The sequence below is a fragment of the Gobio gobio genome (assembly GCF_949357685.1).
Source record: "Gobio gobio genome assembly, chromosome: 24".
In the NCBI taxonomy this organism is placed as follows: domain Eukaryota; kingdom Metazoa; phylum Chordata; class Actinopteri; order Cypriniformes; family Gobionidae; genus Gobio; species Gobio gobio.
In genome coordinates, this window is record NC_137120.1 from 267,501 (window position 1) to 286,300 (window position 18,800).

Consider the following 18,800-nt stretch of genomic DNA (forward strand, 5'->3'; position numbering starts at 1 on the left):
ACACATGCCACACACGCCTCAGATGTCATACGCCACACACACGCCTCAGATGTCATACGCCACACATGCCACACACGCCTCAGATGTCATACGCCACACACACGCCTCAGATGTCATACGTCACACACACGCCTCAGATGTCATACGCCACACACGCCTCAGATGTCATACGCCACACACACGCCTCAGATGTCATACGCCACACACACGCCTCAGATGTCATACGTCACACACACACCTCAGATGTCATACGCCACACACACGCCTCAGATGTCATACGCCACACACACGCCTCAGATGTCATACGCCACACACACGCCTCAGATGTCATTCGCCACACAAGCCTCAGATGTCATACGTCACACACACGCCTCAGATGTCATACGTCACACACACGCCTCAGATGTCATACGCCACACACACGCCTCAGATGTCATACGTCACACACACGCCTCAGATGTCATACGTCACACACACGCCTCAGATGTCATACGCCACACACACGCATCAGATGTCATACGTAACACACACGACTCAGATGTCATACGCCACACACGCCTCAGATGTCATACGCCACACACACGCATCAGATGTCATACGTCACACACACGCCTCAGATGTCATACGCCACACACGGCTCAGATGTCATACGTCACACACACGCCTCAGATGTCATACGTCACACACACGCCTCAGATGTCATACGCCACACACACGCCTCAGATGTCATACGTCACACACACGCCTTAGATGTCATACGTCACACACACGCCTCAGATGTCATACGCCACACACAACACACACAACACATGACACACGCCTCAGATGTCATACGCCACACACAACACACACAACACATGACACACAAACCTCAGATGTCATACGCCACACGCCTCAGATGTCATACGCCACACACACGCCTCAGATGTCATACGCCACACACGCCTCAGATGTCATACGCCACACACGCCTCAGATGTCATACGCCACACACGCCTCAGATGTCATACGCCACACACTCCTCAGATGTCATACGCCACACACTCCTCAGATGTCATACGTCACACTGTCACACACAAACCTCAGATGTCATACGCCACACATGCCTCAGATGTCATACGCCACACATGCCACACACGCCTCAGATGTCATCCGCCACACACACGCCTCAGATGTCATACGCCACACACACGCCTCAGATGTCATACGCCACACACGCCTCAGATGTCATACGCCACACACACGCCACACACACGCCTCAGATGTCATACGCCACACTGACGCCTCAGATGTCATCCGCCACACACACGCCTCAGATGTCATACGCCACACACACGCCTCAGATGTCATACGCCACACACGCCTCAGATGTCATACGCCACACACACGCCACACACACGCCTCAGATGTCATACGCCACACACACGCCACACACACGCCTCAGATGTCATACGCCACACACACGCCTCAGATGTCATACGCCACACACGTCACACACAACACATGACACGCACAACACATGACACACACACGCCTCAGATGTCATACGCCACACACATGCCTCAGATGTCATACGCCACACACGCCTCAGATGTCATCCGCCACACACACACCTCAGATGTCATACGCCACACATGCCACACACGCCTCAGATGTCATACTCCACACACGTCACACACAACACATGACACACACACGCCTCAGATGTCATACGCCACACACACGCCTCAGATGTCATACGCCAATCACATGCCTCAGATGTCATACGCCACACACACGCCTCAGATGTCATACGCCAATCACATGCCTCAGATGTCATACGCCACACACGCCTCAGATGTCATACGCCACACACGCCTCAGATGTCATACGTCACACACGCCTCAGATGTCATACGCCACACATGCCACACACGCCTCAGATGTCATACGCCACACACACGCCTCAGATGTCATACGCCACACATGCCACACACGCCTCAGATGTCATACGCCACACACGCCTCAGATGTCATACGCCACACATGCCACACACGCCTCAGATGTCATACGCCACACACACGCCTCAGATGTCATACGCCACACATGCCACACACGCCTCAGATGTCATACGCCACACACACGCCTCAGATGTCATACGTCACACACACGCCTCAGATGTCATACGCCACACACGCCTCAGATGTCATACGCCACACACACGCCTCAGATGTCATACGCCACACACACGCCTCAGATGTCATACGTCACACACACACCTCAGATGTCATACGCCACACACACGCCTCAGATGTCATACGCCACACACACGCCTCAGATGTCATACGCCACACACACGCCTCAGATGTCATTCGCCACACAAGCCTCAGATGTCATACGTCACACACACGCCTCAGATGTCATACGTCACACACACGCCTCAGATGTCATACGTCACACACACGCCTCAGATGTCATACGTCACACACACGCCTCAGATGTCATACGCCACACACACGCATCAGATGTCATACGTAACACACACGACTCAGATGTCATACGCCACACACGCCTCAGATGTCATACGCCACACACACGCATCAGATGTCATACGTCACACACACGCCTCAGATGTCATACGCCACACACGGCTCAGATGTCATACGTCACACACACGCCTCAGATGTCATACGTCACACACACGCCTCAGATGTCATACGCCACACACACGCCTCAGATGTCATACGCCACACACACACTTCAGATGTCATACGCCACACACACGCCTCAGATGTCATACGCCACACACACGCCTCAGATGTCATACGCCACACACGCCTCAGATGTCATACGCCACACACACCTCAGATGTCATACGCCACACACACCACACACACGCCTCAGATGTCATACGCCACACACACGCCTCAGATGTCATACGCCACACACACGCCTCAGATGTCATACGCCACACACACGCCTCAGATGTCATACGCAACACACACGCCTCAGATGTCATACGCAACACACACACCACACACGCCTCAGATGTCATACGCCACACACGCCTCAGATGTCATACGCCACACACACGCCTCAGATGTCATACGCCACACACACGCCTCAGATGTCATACGCCACACACGCCTCAGATGTCATACGCCACACACGCCTCAGATGTCATACGCCACACACACGCCTCAGATGTCATACGCCACACACACGCCTCAGATGTCATACGCCACACATGCCACACGCCTCAGATGTCATACGCCACACCCGCCTCAGATGTCATACGCCACACACACCTCAGATGCCATACGCCACACATGCTACACACATGCCACACGCCTTAGATGTCATACGCCACACGCCTCAGATGTCATACACCACACATGCCACACACACGCCTCAGATGTCATACGCCACACATACCACACACACGCCACACGCATCCGATGTCATATGCCACGCCACACACGCCTCAGATGTCATACGCCACACACACGCCACACACACGCCTCAGATGTCATACGCCACACACACGCCTCAGATGTCATACGCCACACACACGCCTCAGATGTCATACGCAACACACACGCCTCAGATGTCATACGCCACACATGCCAGATGTCATACGCCACACACGTCACACCCAACACATGACACACACACCTCAGATGTCATACGCCACACATGCCACACACGCCTCAGATGTCATACGCCACACACGCCTCAGATGTCATACGCCACACACGCCTCAGATGTCATACGCCACACACACGCCTCAGATGTCATACGCCACACACACGCCTCAGATGTCATACGCCACACACGCCTCAGATGTCATACGTCACACACGCCTCAGATGTCATACGCCACACACACGCCTCAGATGTCATACGTCACACACGCCTCAGATGTCATACGCCACACACGCCTCAGATGTCATACGCCACACACACGCCTCAGATGTCATACGCCACACACGCCTCAGATGTCATACGTCACACACACGCCTCAGATGTCATACGTCACACACACGCCTCAGATGTCATACGTCACACACACGCTTTAGATGTCATACGCCACACACACGCCTCAGATGTCATACGTCACACACACGCCTCAGATGTCATACGCCACACACGCCTCAGATGTCATACGTCACACACACGCCTCAGATGTCATACGTCACACACACGCCTCAGATGTCATACGTCACACACACGCCTCAGATGTCATACGCCACACACACGCCTCAGATGTCATACGCCACACATGCTACACGCCTTAGATGTCATACGCCACACGCCTCAGATGTCATACACCACACATGCCACACATACGCCACACGCCTCAGATGTCATATGCCACGCGTCACACGCCTCAGATGTCATACGCCACACATACCACACATACGCCACACGCCTCAGATGTCATATGCCACGCGTCACACGCCTCAGATGTCATACGCCACACATACCACACATACGCCATACGCCTCAGATGTCATACGCCACACACACGCCTCAGATGTCATATGCCACACACATGCCACACACGTCACACACGCCTCAGATGTCATACGCCACACACGCCATACGCATCAGATGTCATATGCCACACGTCACACGCCTCAGATGTCATATGCCACACACGCCATACGCCACAGATGTCATGCCACACACGCCTCAGATGTCATACGCCACACCCCTCAGATGTCATACACCACACATGCCACACACATGCCACACGCCTCAGATGTCATACGCCACACACGCCTCAGATGTCATACGCCACACACGCCTCAGATGTCATACGCCACACACGCCTCAGATGTCATACGCCACACATGCCACACGCCTCAGATGTCATACGCCACACACGCCTCAGATGTTATACGCCACACACGCCTCAGATGTCATACGCCACACACGCCTCAGATGTCATACGCCACACATGCCACACACATGCCACACGCCTCAGATGTCATACGCCACACACACCTCAGATGTCATACGCCACACATGCTACACACATGCCACACGCCTTAGATGTCATACGCCACACGCCTCAGATGTCATACACCACACATGCCACACACACGCCACACGCCTCAGAGGTCATACGCCACACACGTCACACACGCCTCAGATGTCATACGCCACACACACCTCAGATGTCATACGCCACACATGCTACACACATGCCACACGCCTTAGATGTCATACGCCACACGCCTCAGATGTCATAAACCACACATGCCACACACACGCCATACGCCTTAGATGTCATACGCCACACACGTCACACACGCCTCAGATGTCATATGCCACACACGTCACACACGCCTCAGATGTCATATGCCACACACGTCACACACGCCTCAGATGTCATACGCCACACACGTCACACATGCCTCAGATGTCATGTCACACACGCCACACGCCTCAGATGTCATATACCACACATGCCACACACACGCCTCAGATGTCATACGCCAAACATACCACACACACGCCACACGCCTCAGATGTCATATGCCACGCGTCACACACCTCAGATGTCATACGCCACACACACGCCTCAGATGTCATACGCCACACACATGCCACACACGTCACACAAGCCTCAGATGTCATACGCCACACACGCCATACGCCTCAGATGTCATATGCCACACGTCACACGCCTCAGATGTCATACGCCACACACGCCATACGCCACAGATGTCATATGCCACACACGCCTCAGATGTCATATGCCACACCCCTCAGATGTCATACACCACACATGCCACACACATGCCACACGCCTCAGATGTCATACGCCACACACGCCTCAGATGTCATACGCCACACATGCCACACACCTCAGATGTCATACGCCACACACGCCTCAGATGTCATACGCCACACATGCCACACGCCTCAGATGTTATACGCCACACACGCCTCAGATGTCATACGCCACACACGCCTCAGATGTCATACGCCACACATGCTACACACATGCCACACGCCTCAGATGTCATACGCCACACACACGCCTCAGATGTCATACGCCACACATGCCTCAGATGTCATACGCCACACACACCTCAGATGTCATACGCCACACATGCTACACACATGCCACACGCCTTAGATGTCATACGCCACACGCCTCAGATGTCATACGCCACACATGCCACACACACGCCTCAGATGTCATATGCCACACACGCCATACGCCTCAGATGTCATACGCCACACACGTCACACACCTCAGATGTCATACGCCACACACATCACACACGCCTCAGATGTCATACGCCACACACGTCACACACGCCTCAGATGTCATATGTCACACACGCCACACGCCTCAGATGTCATACACCACACATGCCACACGCCTCAGATGTCATACATCACACATGCCTCAGATGTCATACATCACACATGCCTCAGATGTCATACGCCACACATGCCTCAGATGTCATACGCCACACATGCCACACGCCTCAGATGTCATACGCCACACGCCTCAGATGTCATACGTCACACACACCTCAGATGTCATACGCCACGCACGCCTAAGATGTCATACGCCACACACGCCTCAGATGTCATACGCCACACACGCCTCAGATGTCATACGCCACACACGCCTCAGATGTCATACGCCACACACGCCTCAGATGTCATACGCCACACACGCCTCAGATGTCATACGCCACACACACCACACGCCTCAGATGTCATACGCCACACACATCTCAGATGTCATACGCCACACACCACACGCCTCAGATGTCATACGCCACACACATCTCAGATGTCATCCGCCACACACCACACGCCTCAGATGTCATACGCCACACACGCCTAAGATGTCATACGCCACACACGCCTCAGATGTCATACGCCACACACGCCTCAGATGTCATACGCCACACACGCCTCAGATGTCATACGCCACACATGCCTCAGATGTCATACGCCACACACACCACACGCCTCAGATGTCATACGCCACACACACCACACGCCTCAGATGTCATACGCCACACACATCTCAGATGTCATACGCCACACACCACACGCCTCAGATGTCATACGCCACACACGCCTCAGATGTCATACGCCACACACACCACACGCCACAGATGTCATACGCCACACACGCCTCAGATGTCATACGCCACACACGCCTCAGATGTCATACGTCACACAGACGTCACACATGCCTCAGATGTCATACGCCACACACACGTCACACATGCCTCAGATGTCATACGTCACACATGCCTCAGATGTCATACGCCACACAGGCCTCAGATGTCATACGCCACACACACCACACGCCTCAGGTGTCATACGTCACACACGCCCCACTCACGTCACACACACCTCAGATGTCATACGTCACATGCCTCAGATGTCATACGCCACACACACCTCAGATGTCATACATCACACACAGCTCAGATGTCATACGTCACACACGCCACACACACGCCACACACACGTCACACACACGCCTCAGATGTCATACGCCACACACACGTCACACACACTTCACACACCTCAGATGTCATACGCCACACACACACCTCACACCTGTCACGCCGCACTCCCCTTTATTCCTATGGGTGATGTCAAGCGACTTTAACATGCCCGCAAAGCATCCCGGGAAGGCGGCGCTGCTTTTGAAAAAATGCTGCGCGTCAAAAAAGCTCATCTTAATGCAAATTAATCCGTTGAACGCGACACGACTATACAATAGAGGTAGAGCACATGGAGACTGGGGGGAGTCTCTCGCTAGTATAAAACACAACATTCCCCGCTGGCTCAGACCCCGCCCATAGCAGTAAACTTGAGGAATGCCCATCAACGTACAAATGAGGGGAAGCGTCACAACACCATGCTTCAGTCGTGTCGCAAAAGTGGATCTGTACCGTCACGCGCCTCGAAACACACGCACACGTCAAAACACGCCTCACGTCACACGCACGCATGGTGTCACACATGCATAGCGTCATACATAGCACAGATATCACATCAAGTCAAGTCAACTTTATTTATATAGCGCATTTAACAATGTAGATTGTTTCAAAGCAGCTTTACAGTGTTAAACAGGAAAATAATGCAGCATAATTTTATTCAGCTGTATAGCCATTCTGGAAAAAACTTCAATTATCGTAGTGTGGGCTTTAGATCAATAATTCGATCAGTAATTTAGTTTAAATGGGTAATTTAGTTTATTAATTAGATTTATTTCGATGTTTAGTTGAAATATGTAGTGTCCCCAACTGAGCACGCCAAGCCAGAGGCAACAGTGGCAAGGAAACCAAAACCCCATTAGGTGACCTAATGGAGAAAAATAAACTTTGGGAGAAACCAGGCTCCATCACACACACACCTCACGTTACACACGCCTCACGTCACACGCACGCATAGCGTTACACACGTAGAGCTTCACACACGGGACACAGATGTCACATCACACACGCCTCGCGTCACACAGGGCACACACACAGCTCACATCACACGTGCCTCACCTGGGATTCATGTGTCCGACCTCCTTATCGAAGTGTCTGCTGCTGACGACCTCTGACTTCCACTCAGTGTCTGTAAGAAACACAACCTCAGTGAGACGTTCCTGAGACTGTACCAGAAAACACTCACTGTACGAGAGAACGCTCACTGTACCAGAGAACACTCACTGTACCAGAGAACACTCACTGTACCAGAGAACAATCACTGTACCAGAGAACAATCACTGCACCAGAGAACACTCACTGTACCAGAGAACACTCACTGCACCAGAGATCACTCACTGCACCAGAGAACACTCACTGTACCAGAGAACACTCACTGCACCAGAGATCACTCACTGCACCAGAGAACACTCACTGCACCAGAGAACGCTCACTGCACCAGAGAACAATCACTGCACCAGAGTACCAGAGAACACTCACTGTACCAGAGAACAATCACTGCACCAGAGTACCAGAGAACACTCACTGTACCAGAGAACACTCACTGTACCAGAGATCACTCACTGCACCAGAGAACACTCACTGCACCAGAGAACGCTCACTGCACCAGAGAACGCTCACTGCACCAGAGAACACTCACTGTACCAGAGTACCAGAGAACACTCACTGTACCAGAGAACACTCACTGTACCAGAGAACACTCACTGTACCAGAGTACCAGAGAACACTCACTGTACCAGAGAACACTCACTGCACGAGAGAACGCTCACTGCACCAGAGAACACTCACTGCACCAGAGAACACTCACTGTACCAGAGTACCAGAGAACACTCACTGCAGCAGAGAACACTCACTACACCAGAGAACACTCACTGCACCAGAGAACACCGAGAACACTCACTGCACCAGAGAACACTCACTGCACCAGAGAACACTCACTGCACCAGAGAACACTCACTGCACCAGAGAACACTCACTGCACCAGAGAACACTCACTGCACCAGAGTACCAGAGAATACTCACTGTACCAGAGAACACTCACTGTACCAGAGAACACTCACTGTACCAGAGAACACTCACTGCACAAGAGAACCCTCACTGCACCAGAGAACACTCACTGCACCAGAGAACACTCACTGTACCAGAGTACCAGAGAACACTCACTGCACCAGAGAACGCTCACTGCACCAGAGAACACTCACTGTACCAGAGTACCAGAGAACACTCACTGCAGCAGAGAACACTCACTACACCAGAGAACACTCACTGCACCAGAGAACACCGAGAACACTCACTGCACCAGAGAACACTCACTGCACCAGAGAACACTCACTGCACCAGAGAACACTCACTGCACCAGAGAACACTCACTGCACCAGAGAACACTCACTGCACCAGAGTACCAGAGAATACTCACTGTACCAGAGAACACTCACTGTACCAGAGAACACTCACTGCACAAGAGAACCCTCACTGCACCAGAGAACACTCACTGCACCAGAGAACACTCACTGTACCAGAGTACCAGAGAACACTCACTGCACCAGAGAACACTCACTGCACCAGAGAACACTCACTGCACCAGAGAACACTCACTGCACCAGAGAACACTCACTGCACCAGAGAACACCGAGAACACTCACTGCACCAGAGAACACTCACTGCACCAGAGAACACTCACTGCACCAGAGTACCAGAGAACACTCACTGTACCAGAGAACACTCACTGCACGAGAGAACCCTCACTGCACCAGAGAACACTCACTGTACCAGAGTACCAGAGAACACTCACTGCACCAGAGAACACTCACTGCACCAGAGAACACTCACTGCACCAGAGAACACTCACTGCACCAGAGAACACTCACTGCACCAGAGTACCAGAGAATACTCACTGTACCAGAGAACACTCACTGTACCAGAGAACACTCACTGCACAAGAGAACCCTCACTGCACCAGAGAACACTCACTGCACCAGAGAACACTCACTGTACCAGAGTACCAGAGAACACTCACTGCACCAGAGAACACTCACTGCACCAGAGAACACTCACTGCACCAGAGAACACTCACTGCACCAGAGAACACTCACTGCACCAGAGAACACTCACTGCACCAGAGAACACCGAGAACACTCACTGCACCAGAGAACACTCACTGCACCAGAGAACACTCACTGCACCAGAGTACCAGAGAACACTCACTGTACCAGAGAACACTCACTGCACGAGAGAACCCTCACTGCACCAGAGAACACTCACTGTACCAGAGTACCAGAGAACACTCACTGCACCAGAGAACACTCACTGCACCAGAGTACCAGAGAACACTCACTGTACCAGAGAACACTCACTGTACCAGAGAACACTCACTGCACGAGAGAACCCTCACTGCACCAGAGAACACTCACTGTACCAGAGTACCAGAGAACACTCACTGCACCAGAGAACACTCACTGCACCAGAGAACACTCACTGTACCAGAGAACACTCACTGTACCAGAGTACCAGAGAACACTCACTGTACCAGAGAACCCTCACTGCACCAGAGAACCCTCACTGCACCAGAGAACACTCACTGCACCAGAGAACACTCACTGCACCAGAGAACGCTCACTGCACCAGAGAACACTCACTGTACCAAAGAACACTCACTGTACCAGAGAACCCTCACTGTACCAGAGAACACTCACTGCACCAGAGAACACTCACTGCACCAGAGAACGCTCACTGTACCAGAGAACGCTCACTGTACCAGAGAACCCTCACTGTACCAGAGAACCCTCACTGTACCAGAGAACACTCACTGCACCAGAGAACGCTCACTGCACCAGAGAACGCTCACTGCACCAGAGAACGCTCACTGCACCAGAGAACGCTCACTGCACCAGAGAACGCTCACTGCACCAGAGAACCCTCACTGCACCAGAGAACGCTCACTGCACCAGAGAACGCTCACTGCACCAGAGAACCCTCACTGTACCAGAGAACCCTCACTGCACCAGAGAACCCTCACTGCACCAGAGAACCCTCACTGCACCAGAGAACGCTCACTGCACCAGAGAACCCTCACTGCACCAGAGAACCCTCACTGCACCAGAGAACCCTCACTGCACCAGAGAACCCTCACTGCACCAGAGAACCCTCACTGCACCAGAGAACCCTCACTGCACCAGAGAACCCTCACTGCACCAGAGAACCCTCACTGCACCAGAGAACCCTCACTGTACCAGAGAACACTCACTGCACCAGAGAACGCTCACTGTACCAGAGAACGCTCACTGTACCAGAGAACGCTCACTGCACCAGAGAACACTCACTGCACCAGAGAACGCTCACTGCACCAGAGAACGCTCACTGAACCAGAGAACCCTCACTGTACCAGAGAACACTCACTGTACGAGAGAACACTCACTGCACCAGAGAACACTCACTGTACCAGAGAACACTCACTGTACCAGAGTACCAGAGAACACTCACTGTACCAGAGAACACTCACTGTACCAGAGAACACTCACTGTACCAGAGTACCAGAGAACACTCACTGTACCAGAGAACACTCACTGCACGAGAGAACGCTCACTGCACCAGAGAACGCTCACTGCACCAGAGAACGCTCACTGCACCAGAGAACGCTCACTGCACCAGAGAACACTCACTGTACCAGAGTACCAGAGAACACTCACTGCAGCAGAGAACACTCACTACACCAGAGAACACTCACTGCACCAGAGAACACCGAGAACACTCACTGCACCAGAGAACACTCACTGCACCAGAGAACACTCACTGCACCAGAGAACACTCACTGCACCAGAGAACACTCACTGCACCAGAGTACCAGAGAATACTCACTGTACCAGAGAACACTCACTGTACCAGAGAACACTCACTGCACAAGAGAACCCTCACTGCACAAGAGAACCCTCACTGCACCAGAGAACACTCACTGTACCAGAGTACCAGAGAACACTCACTGCACCAGAGAACGCTCACTGCACCAGAGAACACTCACTGTACCAGAGTACCAGAGAACACTCACTGCAGCAGAGAACACTCACTACACCAGAGAACACTCACTGCACCAGAGAACACCGAGAACACTCACTGCACCAGAGAACACTCACTGCACCAGAGAACACTCACTGCACCAGAGAACACTCACTGCACCAGAGTACCAGAGAATACTCACTGTACCAGAGAACACTCACTGTACCAGAGAACACTCACTGCACAAGAGAACCCTCACTGCACCAGAGAACACTCACTGCACCAGAGAACACTCACTGTACCAGAGTACCAGAGAACACTCACTGCACCAGAGAACACTCACTGCACCAGAGAACACTCACTGCACCAGAGAACACTCACTGCACCAGAGAACACCGATAACACTCACTGCACCAGAGAACACTCACTGCACCAGAGAACACTCACTGCACCAGAGTACCAGAGAACACTCACTGTACCAGAGAACACTCACTGCACGAGAGAACCCTCACTGCACCAGAGAACACTCACTGTACCAGAGTACCAGAGAACACTCACTGCACCAGAGAACACTCACTGCACCAGAGAACACTCACTGCACCAGAGTACCAGAGAACACTCACTGTACCAGAGAACACTCACTGCACGAGAGAACCCTCACTGCACCAGAGAACACTCACTGTACCAGAGTACCAGAGAACACTCACTGCACCAGAGAACACTCACTGCACCAGAGAACACTCACTGCACCAGAGAACACTCACTGTACCAGAGAACACTCACTGTACCAGAGTACCAGAGAACACTCACTGTACCAGAGAACCCTCACTGCACCAGAGAACCCTCACTGCACCAGAGAACACTCACTGCACCAGAGAACACTCACTGCACCAGAGAACGCTCACTGCACCAGAGAACACTCACTGTACCAAAGAACACTCACTGTACCAGAGAACCCTCACTGTACCAGAGAACACTCACTGCACCAGAGAACACTCACTGCACCAGAGAACGCTCACTGCACCAGAGAACGCTCACTGTACCAGAGAACCCTCACTGTACCAGAGAACCCTCACTGTACCAGAGAACACTCACTGCACCAGAGAACACTCACTGCACCAGAGAACACTCACTGCACCAGAGAACGCTCACTGCACCAGAGAACGCTCACTGCACCAGAGAACGCTCACTGCACCAGAGAACACTCACTGCACCAGAGAACACTCACTGTACCAGAGAACACTCACTGTACCAGAGTACCAGAGAACACTCACTGTACCAGAGAACCCTCACTGCACCAGAGAACCCTCACTGCACCAGAGAACACTCACTGCACCAGAGAACACTCACTGCACCAGAGAACGCTCACTGCACCAGAGAACACTCACTGTACCAAAGAACACTCACTGTACCAGAGAACCCTCACTGTACCAGAGAACACTCACTGCACCAGAGAACACTCACTGCACCAGAGAACGCTCACTGCACCAGAGAACGCTCACTGTACCAGAGAACCCTCACTGTACCAGAGAACCCTCACTGTACCAGAGAACACTCACTGCACCAGAGAACACTCACTGCACCAGAGAACACTCACTGCACCAGAGAACGCTCACTGCACCAGAGAACGCTCACTGCACCAGAGAACGCTCACTGCACCAGAGAACGCTCACTGTACCAGAGAACCCTCACTGCACCAGAGAACCCTCACTGCACCAGAGAACCCTCACTGCACCAGAGAACCCTCACTGTACCAGAGAACACTCACTGCACCAGAGAACGCTCACTGTACCAGAGAACGCTCACTGTACCAGAGAACGCTCACTGCACCAGAGAACACTCACTGCACCAGAGAACGCTCACTGCACCAGAGAACGCTCACTGAACTAGAGAACCCTCACTGTACCAGAGAACACTCACTGTACGAGAGAACACTCACTGCACCAGAGAACACTCACTGTACCAGAGAACACTCACTGTACCAGAGAACACTCACTGTACCAGAGAACACTCACTGTACCAGAGAACGCTCACTGCACCAGAGAACGCTCACTGAACTAGAGAACCCTCACTGTACCAGAGAACACTCACTGTACGAGAGAACACTCACTGCACCAGAGAACACTCACTGTACCAGAGAACACTCACTGTACCAGAGAACACTCACTGTACCAGAGAACACTCACTGTACCAGAGAACGCTCACTGTACCAGAGAACGCTCACTGTACCAGAGAACACTCACTGTATGAGAGAACACTCACTGTACGAGAGAACACTCACTGCACCAGAGAACACTCACTGCACCAGAGAACGCTCACTGAACTAGAGAACCCTCACTGTACCAGAGAACACTCACTGTATGAGAGAACACTCACTGTACGAGAGAACACTCACTGCACCAGAGAACACTCACTGTACGAGTACGAGGTTTCCGTCTTGGTCTCTCCGTTTTCCTCATAGTCCCTGAAAGGAATGAGATCAATGTGATGAGTGATTCAGTTGATGAGTGAGTCATGATGAATGCGAGTGAGTCATGATGAATGCGAGTGAATCAGATGATGAATCAGTGTAATGAGTGATTCAGTTGATGAGTGAGTCATGATGAATGCGAGTGAATCAGATGATTAATCTGTGTGATGAGTAATTCAGTTGATGAGTGAGTCATGATGAATGCGAGTGAATCAGATGATGAATCAGTGTGATGAGTGAGTCATGATGAATCCGAGAATCAGATGATGAATCAGTGTGATGAGTGATTCAGTTGATGAGTGAGTCATGATGAATGCGAGTGAATCAGATGATTAATCTGTGTGATGAGTAATTCAGTTGATGAGTGAATCATGATGAATGTGAGAATCAGATGATGAATCAGTGTGATGAGTGAGTCATGATGAATGCGAGAATCAGATGATGAATCAGTGTGATGAGTGATTCAGTTGATGAGTGAGTCATGATGAATGCGAGTGCATCAGATGAGTGAGTCATGATGAATGCGAGTGCATCAGATGACTGGATGATGAATGCGAGTGAATCAGATGACTGGATGATGAATGCGAGTGAATCAGATGAGTGAGTCATGATAAATGCGAGTGAATCAGATGATGAATCAGTGTAATGAGAGATTCAGTTGATAAGTGAGTCATGATGAATGCGAGTGAATCAGATGATTAATCTGTGTGATGAGTAATTCAGTTGATGAGTGAGTCATGATGAATGCGAGTGAATCAGATGATGAATCAGTGTGATGAGTGATTCAGTTGATGAGTGAATCATAATGAATGTGAGAATCAGATGATGAATCAGTGTGATGAGTGAGTCATGATGAATGAATCATAATGAATGTGAGAATCAGATGATGAATCAGTGTGATGAGTGAGTCATGATGAATGCGAGTGAATCAGATGATGAATCAGTGCGATGAGAGAATCAGATGATGAATCAGTGTGGTGAGTGATTCAGTTGAAGAGTGAGTCATGATGAATGCGAGTGAATCAGATGATGAATCAGTGTGATTCAGTTGATGAGTGAGTCATGATGAATGTGAGTGAATCAGATGATGAATCAGTGTGATGAGTGATTCAGTTGATGAGTGAGTCATGATGAATGCGAGTGAATCAGATGAGGTAGTCATGATGAATGCGAGTGAATCAGATGAGTGAGTCATGATGAATGCGAGTGAATCAGATGAGTGAGTCATGATGAATGCGAGTGCATCAGATGAGTGAGTCATGATGAATGCGAGTGCATCAGATGATGAATCAGTGTGATGAGTGAGTCATGATGAATGCGAGTGCATCAGATGAGTGAGTCATGATGAATGCGAGTGCATCAGATGAGTGAGTCATGATGAATGCGAGTGCATCAGATGAGTGAGTCATGATGAATGCGAGTGCATCAGATGAGTGAGTCATGATGAATGCGAGTGAATCAGATGAGTCATGATGAATGCGAGTGAATCAGATGAGTGAGTCATGATGAATGCGAGTGAATCAGATGAGTGAGTCATGATGAATGCGAGTGAATCAGATGAGTGAGTCATGATGAATGCGAGTGAATCAGATGAGTGAGTCATGATGAATGCGAGTGAATCAGATGATGAATCAGTGTGATGAGTGAATCAGATGAGTGAGTCATGATGAATGCGAGTGCATCAGATGAGTGAGTCATGATGAATGCGAGTGAATCAGATGAGTGAGTCACGATGAATTCGAGTGCATCAGATGACTGGATGATGAATGCGAGTGAATCAGATGAGTGAGTCATGATGAATACGAGTGAATCAGATGAGTGAGTCATGATGAATGCGAGTGAATCAGATGAGTGAGTCATGATGAATGCGAGTGAATCAGATGATGAATCAGTGTGATGAGTGAATCAGATGAGTGAGTCATGATGAATGCGAGTGAATCAGATGAGTGAGTCATGATGAATGCGAGTGAATCAGATGAGTGAGTCATGATGAATGCGAGTGAATCAGATGATGAATCAGTGTGATGAGTGAATCAGATGAGTGAGTCATGATGAATGCGAGTGAATCAGATGAGTGAGTCATGATGAATGCGAGTGAATCAGATGAGTGAGTCATGATGAATGCGAGTGAATCAGATGATGAATCAGTGTGATGAGTGAATCAGATGAGTGAGTCATGATGAATGCGAGTGAATCAGATGAGTGAGTCATGATGAATGCGAGTGAATCAGATGATGAATCAGTGTGATGAGTGAATCAGATGAGTGAGTCATGATGAATGCGAGTGAATCAGATGAGTGAGTCATGATGAATGCGAGTGAATCAGATGAGTGAGTCATGATGAATGCGAGTGAATCAGATGAGTGAGTCATGATGAATGCGAGTGAATCAGATGATGAATCAGTGTGATGAGTGAATCAGATGAGTGAGTCATGATGAATGTGAGTGCATGTGCTGATGGCCGTGTGTCAGACAGGTGTGTGTCAGACAGGTGTGTGTCGACCTGCTCTCGCTGTACTCCACCCACTGGTACATCTCCACCTGCCTCTGCAGCTTCACCGCCTGCACCGACACGCCGTAGTTTGGGTCGTACAGCGGCTGCGGACACACAGAACCGTCAGTACATTAATTTCTCTCAAGGAAACACAATCTCTCTGAGCGGAAGCTGTAAACTACAGGAGCCCTGTCAGCTACAGCATCACAGTATCACAGCTTAACATTTCTTTCTCCTGCTGAACACAAAAGAATATTTTTAAGAATATGGGTATCCAAACAGCTGCTGGGCCTCATTGACTTTAGTATTTATGGCGGTCAATGGGTGAACTGTCCCTTTAAGAGCCGATAATCGATTAATCTGAATGCCGATGATCAAAGTCGATTGCTCAGCGCTGTTACCTGTGCGGTCCGCAGGAGTCCGGTCAGGTGAACCAGGCGATTGTTGTTCTGAGGGTCCAACATCAGGTCTGGATGGAGAGACACGACCTGAGAGAGACCCTCATCCAGAGAAGAGCTTGTGCGCAGAGCGCGACCCTACACACACACACACACACAGATGATTGACAGATGCGCGGACTGGCTGATCGATTGATCGATTGACTCTCACCTCATTCGTGAACAGCACGTACACTGACAGCGCGAACAGACACGCGCCAGCGATCACGCCGCCGGTGCTCGCGCTCAGACGCTCCAGGAATCCCTCGGGTTTGCGCTCGTGCACGCGCGTGTGCTGCTCACCTGAGAACTGACAGGTGAAGATGCGTTAGTACCGCAGATACACACACACCACACATTTAGAGATGAAGCACTTACTGGTTCAGTCATCGTGTGTGTGTGTGTGTGTGTGTGTGTGTGTGTGTGTGTGTGTGTGTGTGTGTGTGTGTGTGTGTGTGTGTGTGTGTGTGTGTGTGTGTGAGGACACACTGAACGTCAAGTCTTCACACAAAGCGCGTCTGTTTCTGATCAAACTTTCGCTTTAAAACGACCTTACACCGTGAAATGAAGCGAAACTCTCAAAACCCAACCGGTTCGACGGATCGAGGAAGTGTCTGGCGCTGGGCATGCTGGGGGAGGAAGTCACTTTCGCGCTGAGCATGCTGGGGAATGTGTGCAGTGTCAAAAACTCAGCTCGCAGAATATAAACTATATCCTCATCATCATCATCATCATCATCATCATCCAGGTCTAATCTGATGAATTTGGCTGATATGATATTATAAACTTTAACAGCAGGATTTGAAGCTACTTCAATGCTCTGACTTTAACTGAGCACAAGTCATGTGTGGATTATAATATCATGAAACACATTGTTTTATTATTATGCACTTTTATTGTCTTTTATCTTCAGTGTTGGGAATGTTACTTTAAAAAAGTAATTA

The 18,800-nt window shown here is 50.6% G+C and overlaps 1 protein-coding gene across 2 annotated transcripts in view; it reads right to left on the reverse strand.

The window, feature by feature from the left end:
* The window catches only part of tmem43 (transmembrane protein 43), a 22,816-nt gene extending 4,322 nt beyond the window's left edge, over nucleotides 1-18,494 (reverse strand). The window contains exons 1-6 of one of the 2 annotated variants that reach the window (XM_079808633.1): nucleotides 18,235-18,475; nucleotides 18,029-18,166; nucleotides 17,821-17,955; nucleotides 17,429-17,523; nucleotides 14,870-14,919; nucleotides 8,526-8,595 (exon numbers count right to left, since the gene is read on the reverse strand). In XM_079808633.1, coding sequence (XP_079664759.1) covers nucleotides 8,526-8,595; nucleotides 14,870-14,919; nucleotides 17,429-17,523; nucleotides 17,821-17,955; nucleotides 18,029-18,166; nucleotides 18,235-18,246 — 500 coding nt within the window. In that variant the 5' untranslated portion in view covers nucleotides 18,247-18,475. Of the gene's footprint in view, nucleotides 1-8,525; nucleotides 8,596-14,869; nucleotides 14,920-17,428; nucleotides 17,524-17,820; nucleotides 17,956-18,028; nucleotides 18,167-18,234 lie in introns of both variants that reach the window. The other variant, XM_079808632.1, reaches the window with a different exon arrangement.
* Nucleotides 18,495-18,800: the final 306 nt, after the last annotated feature.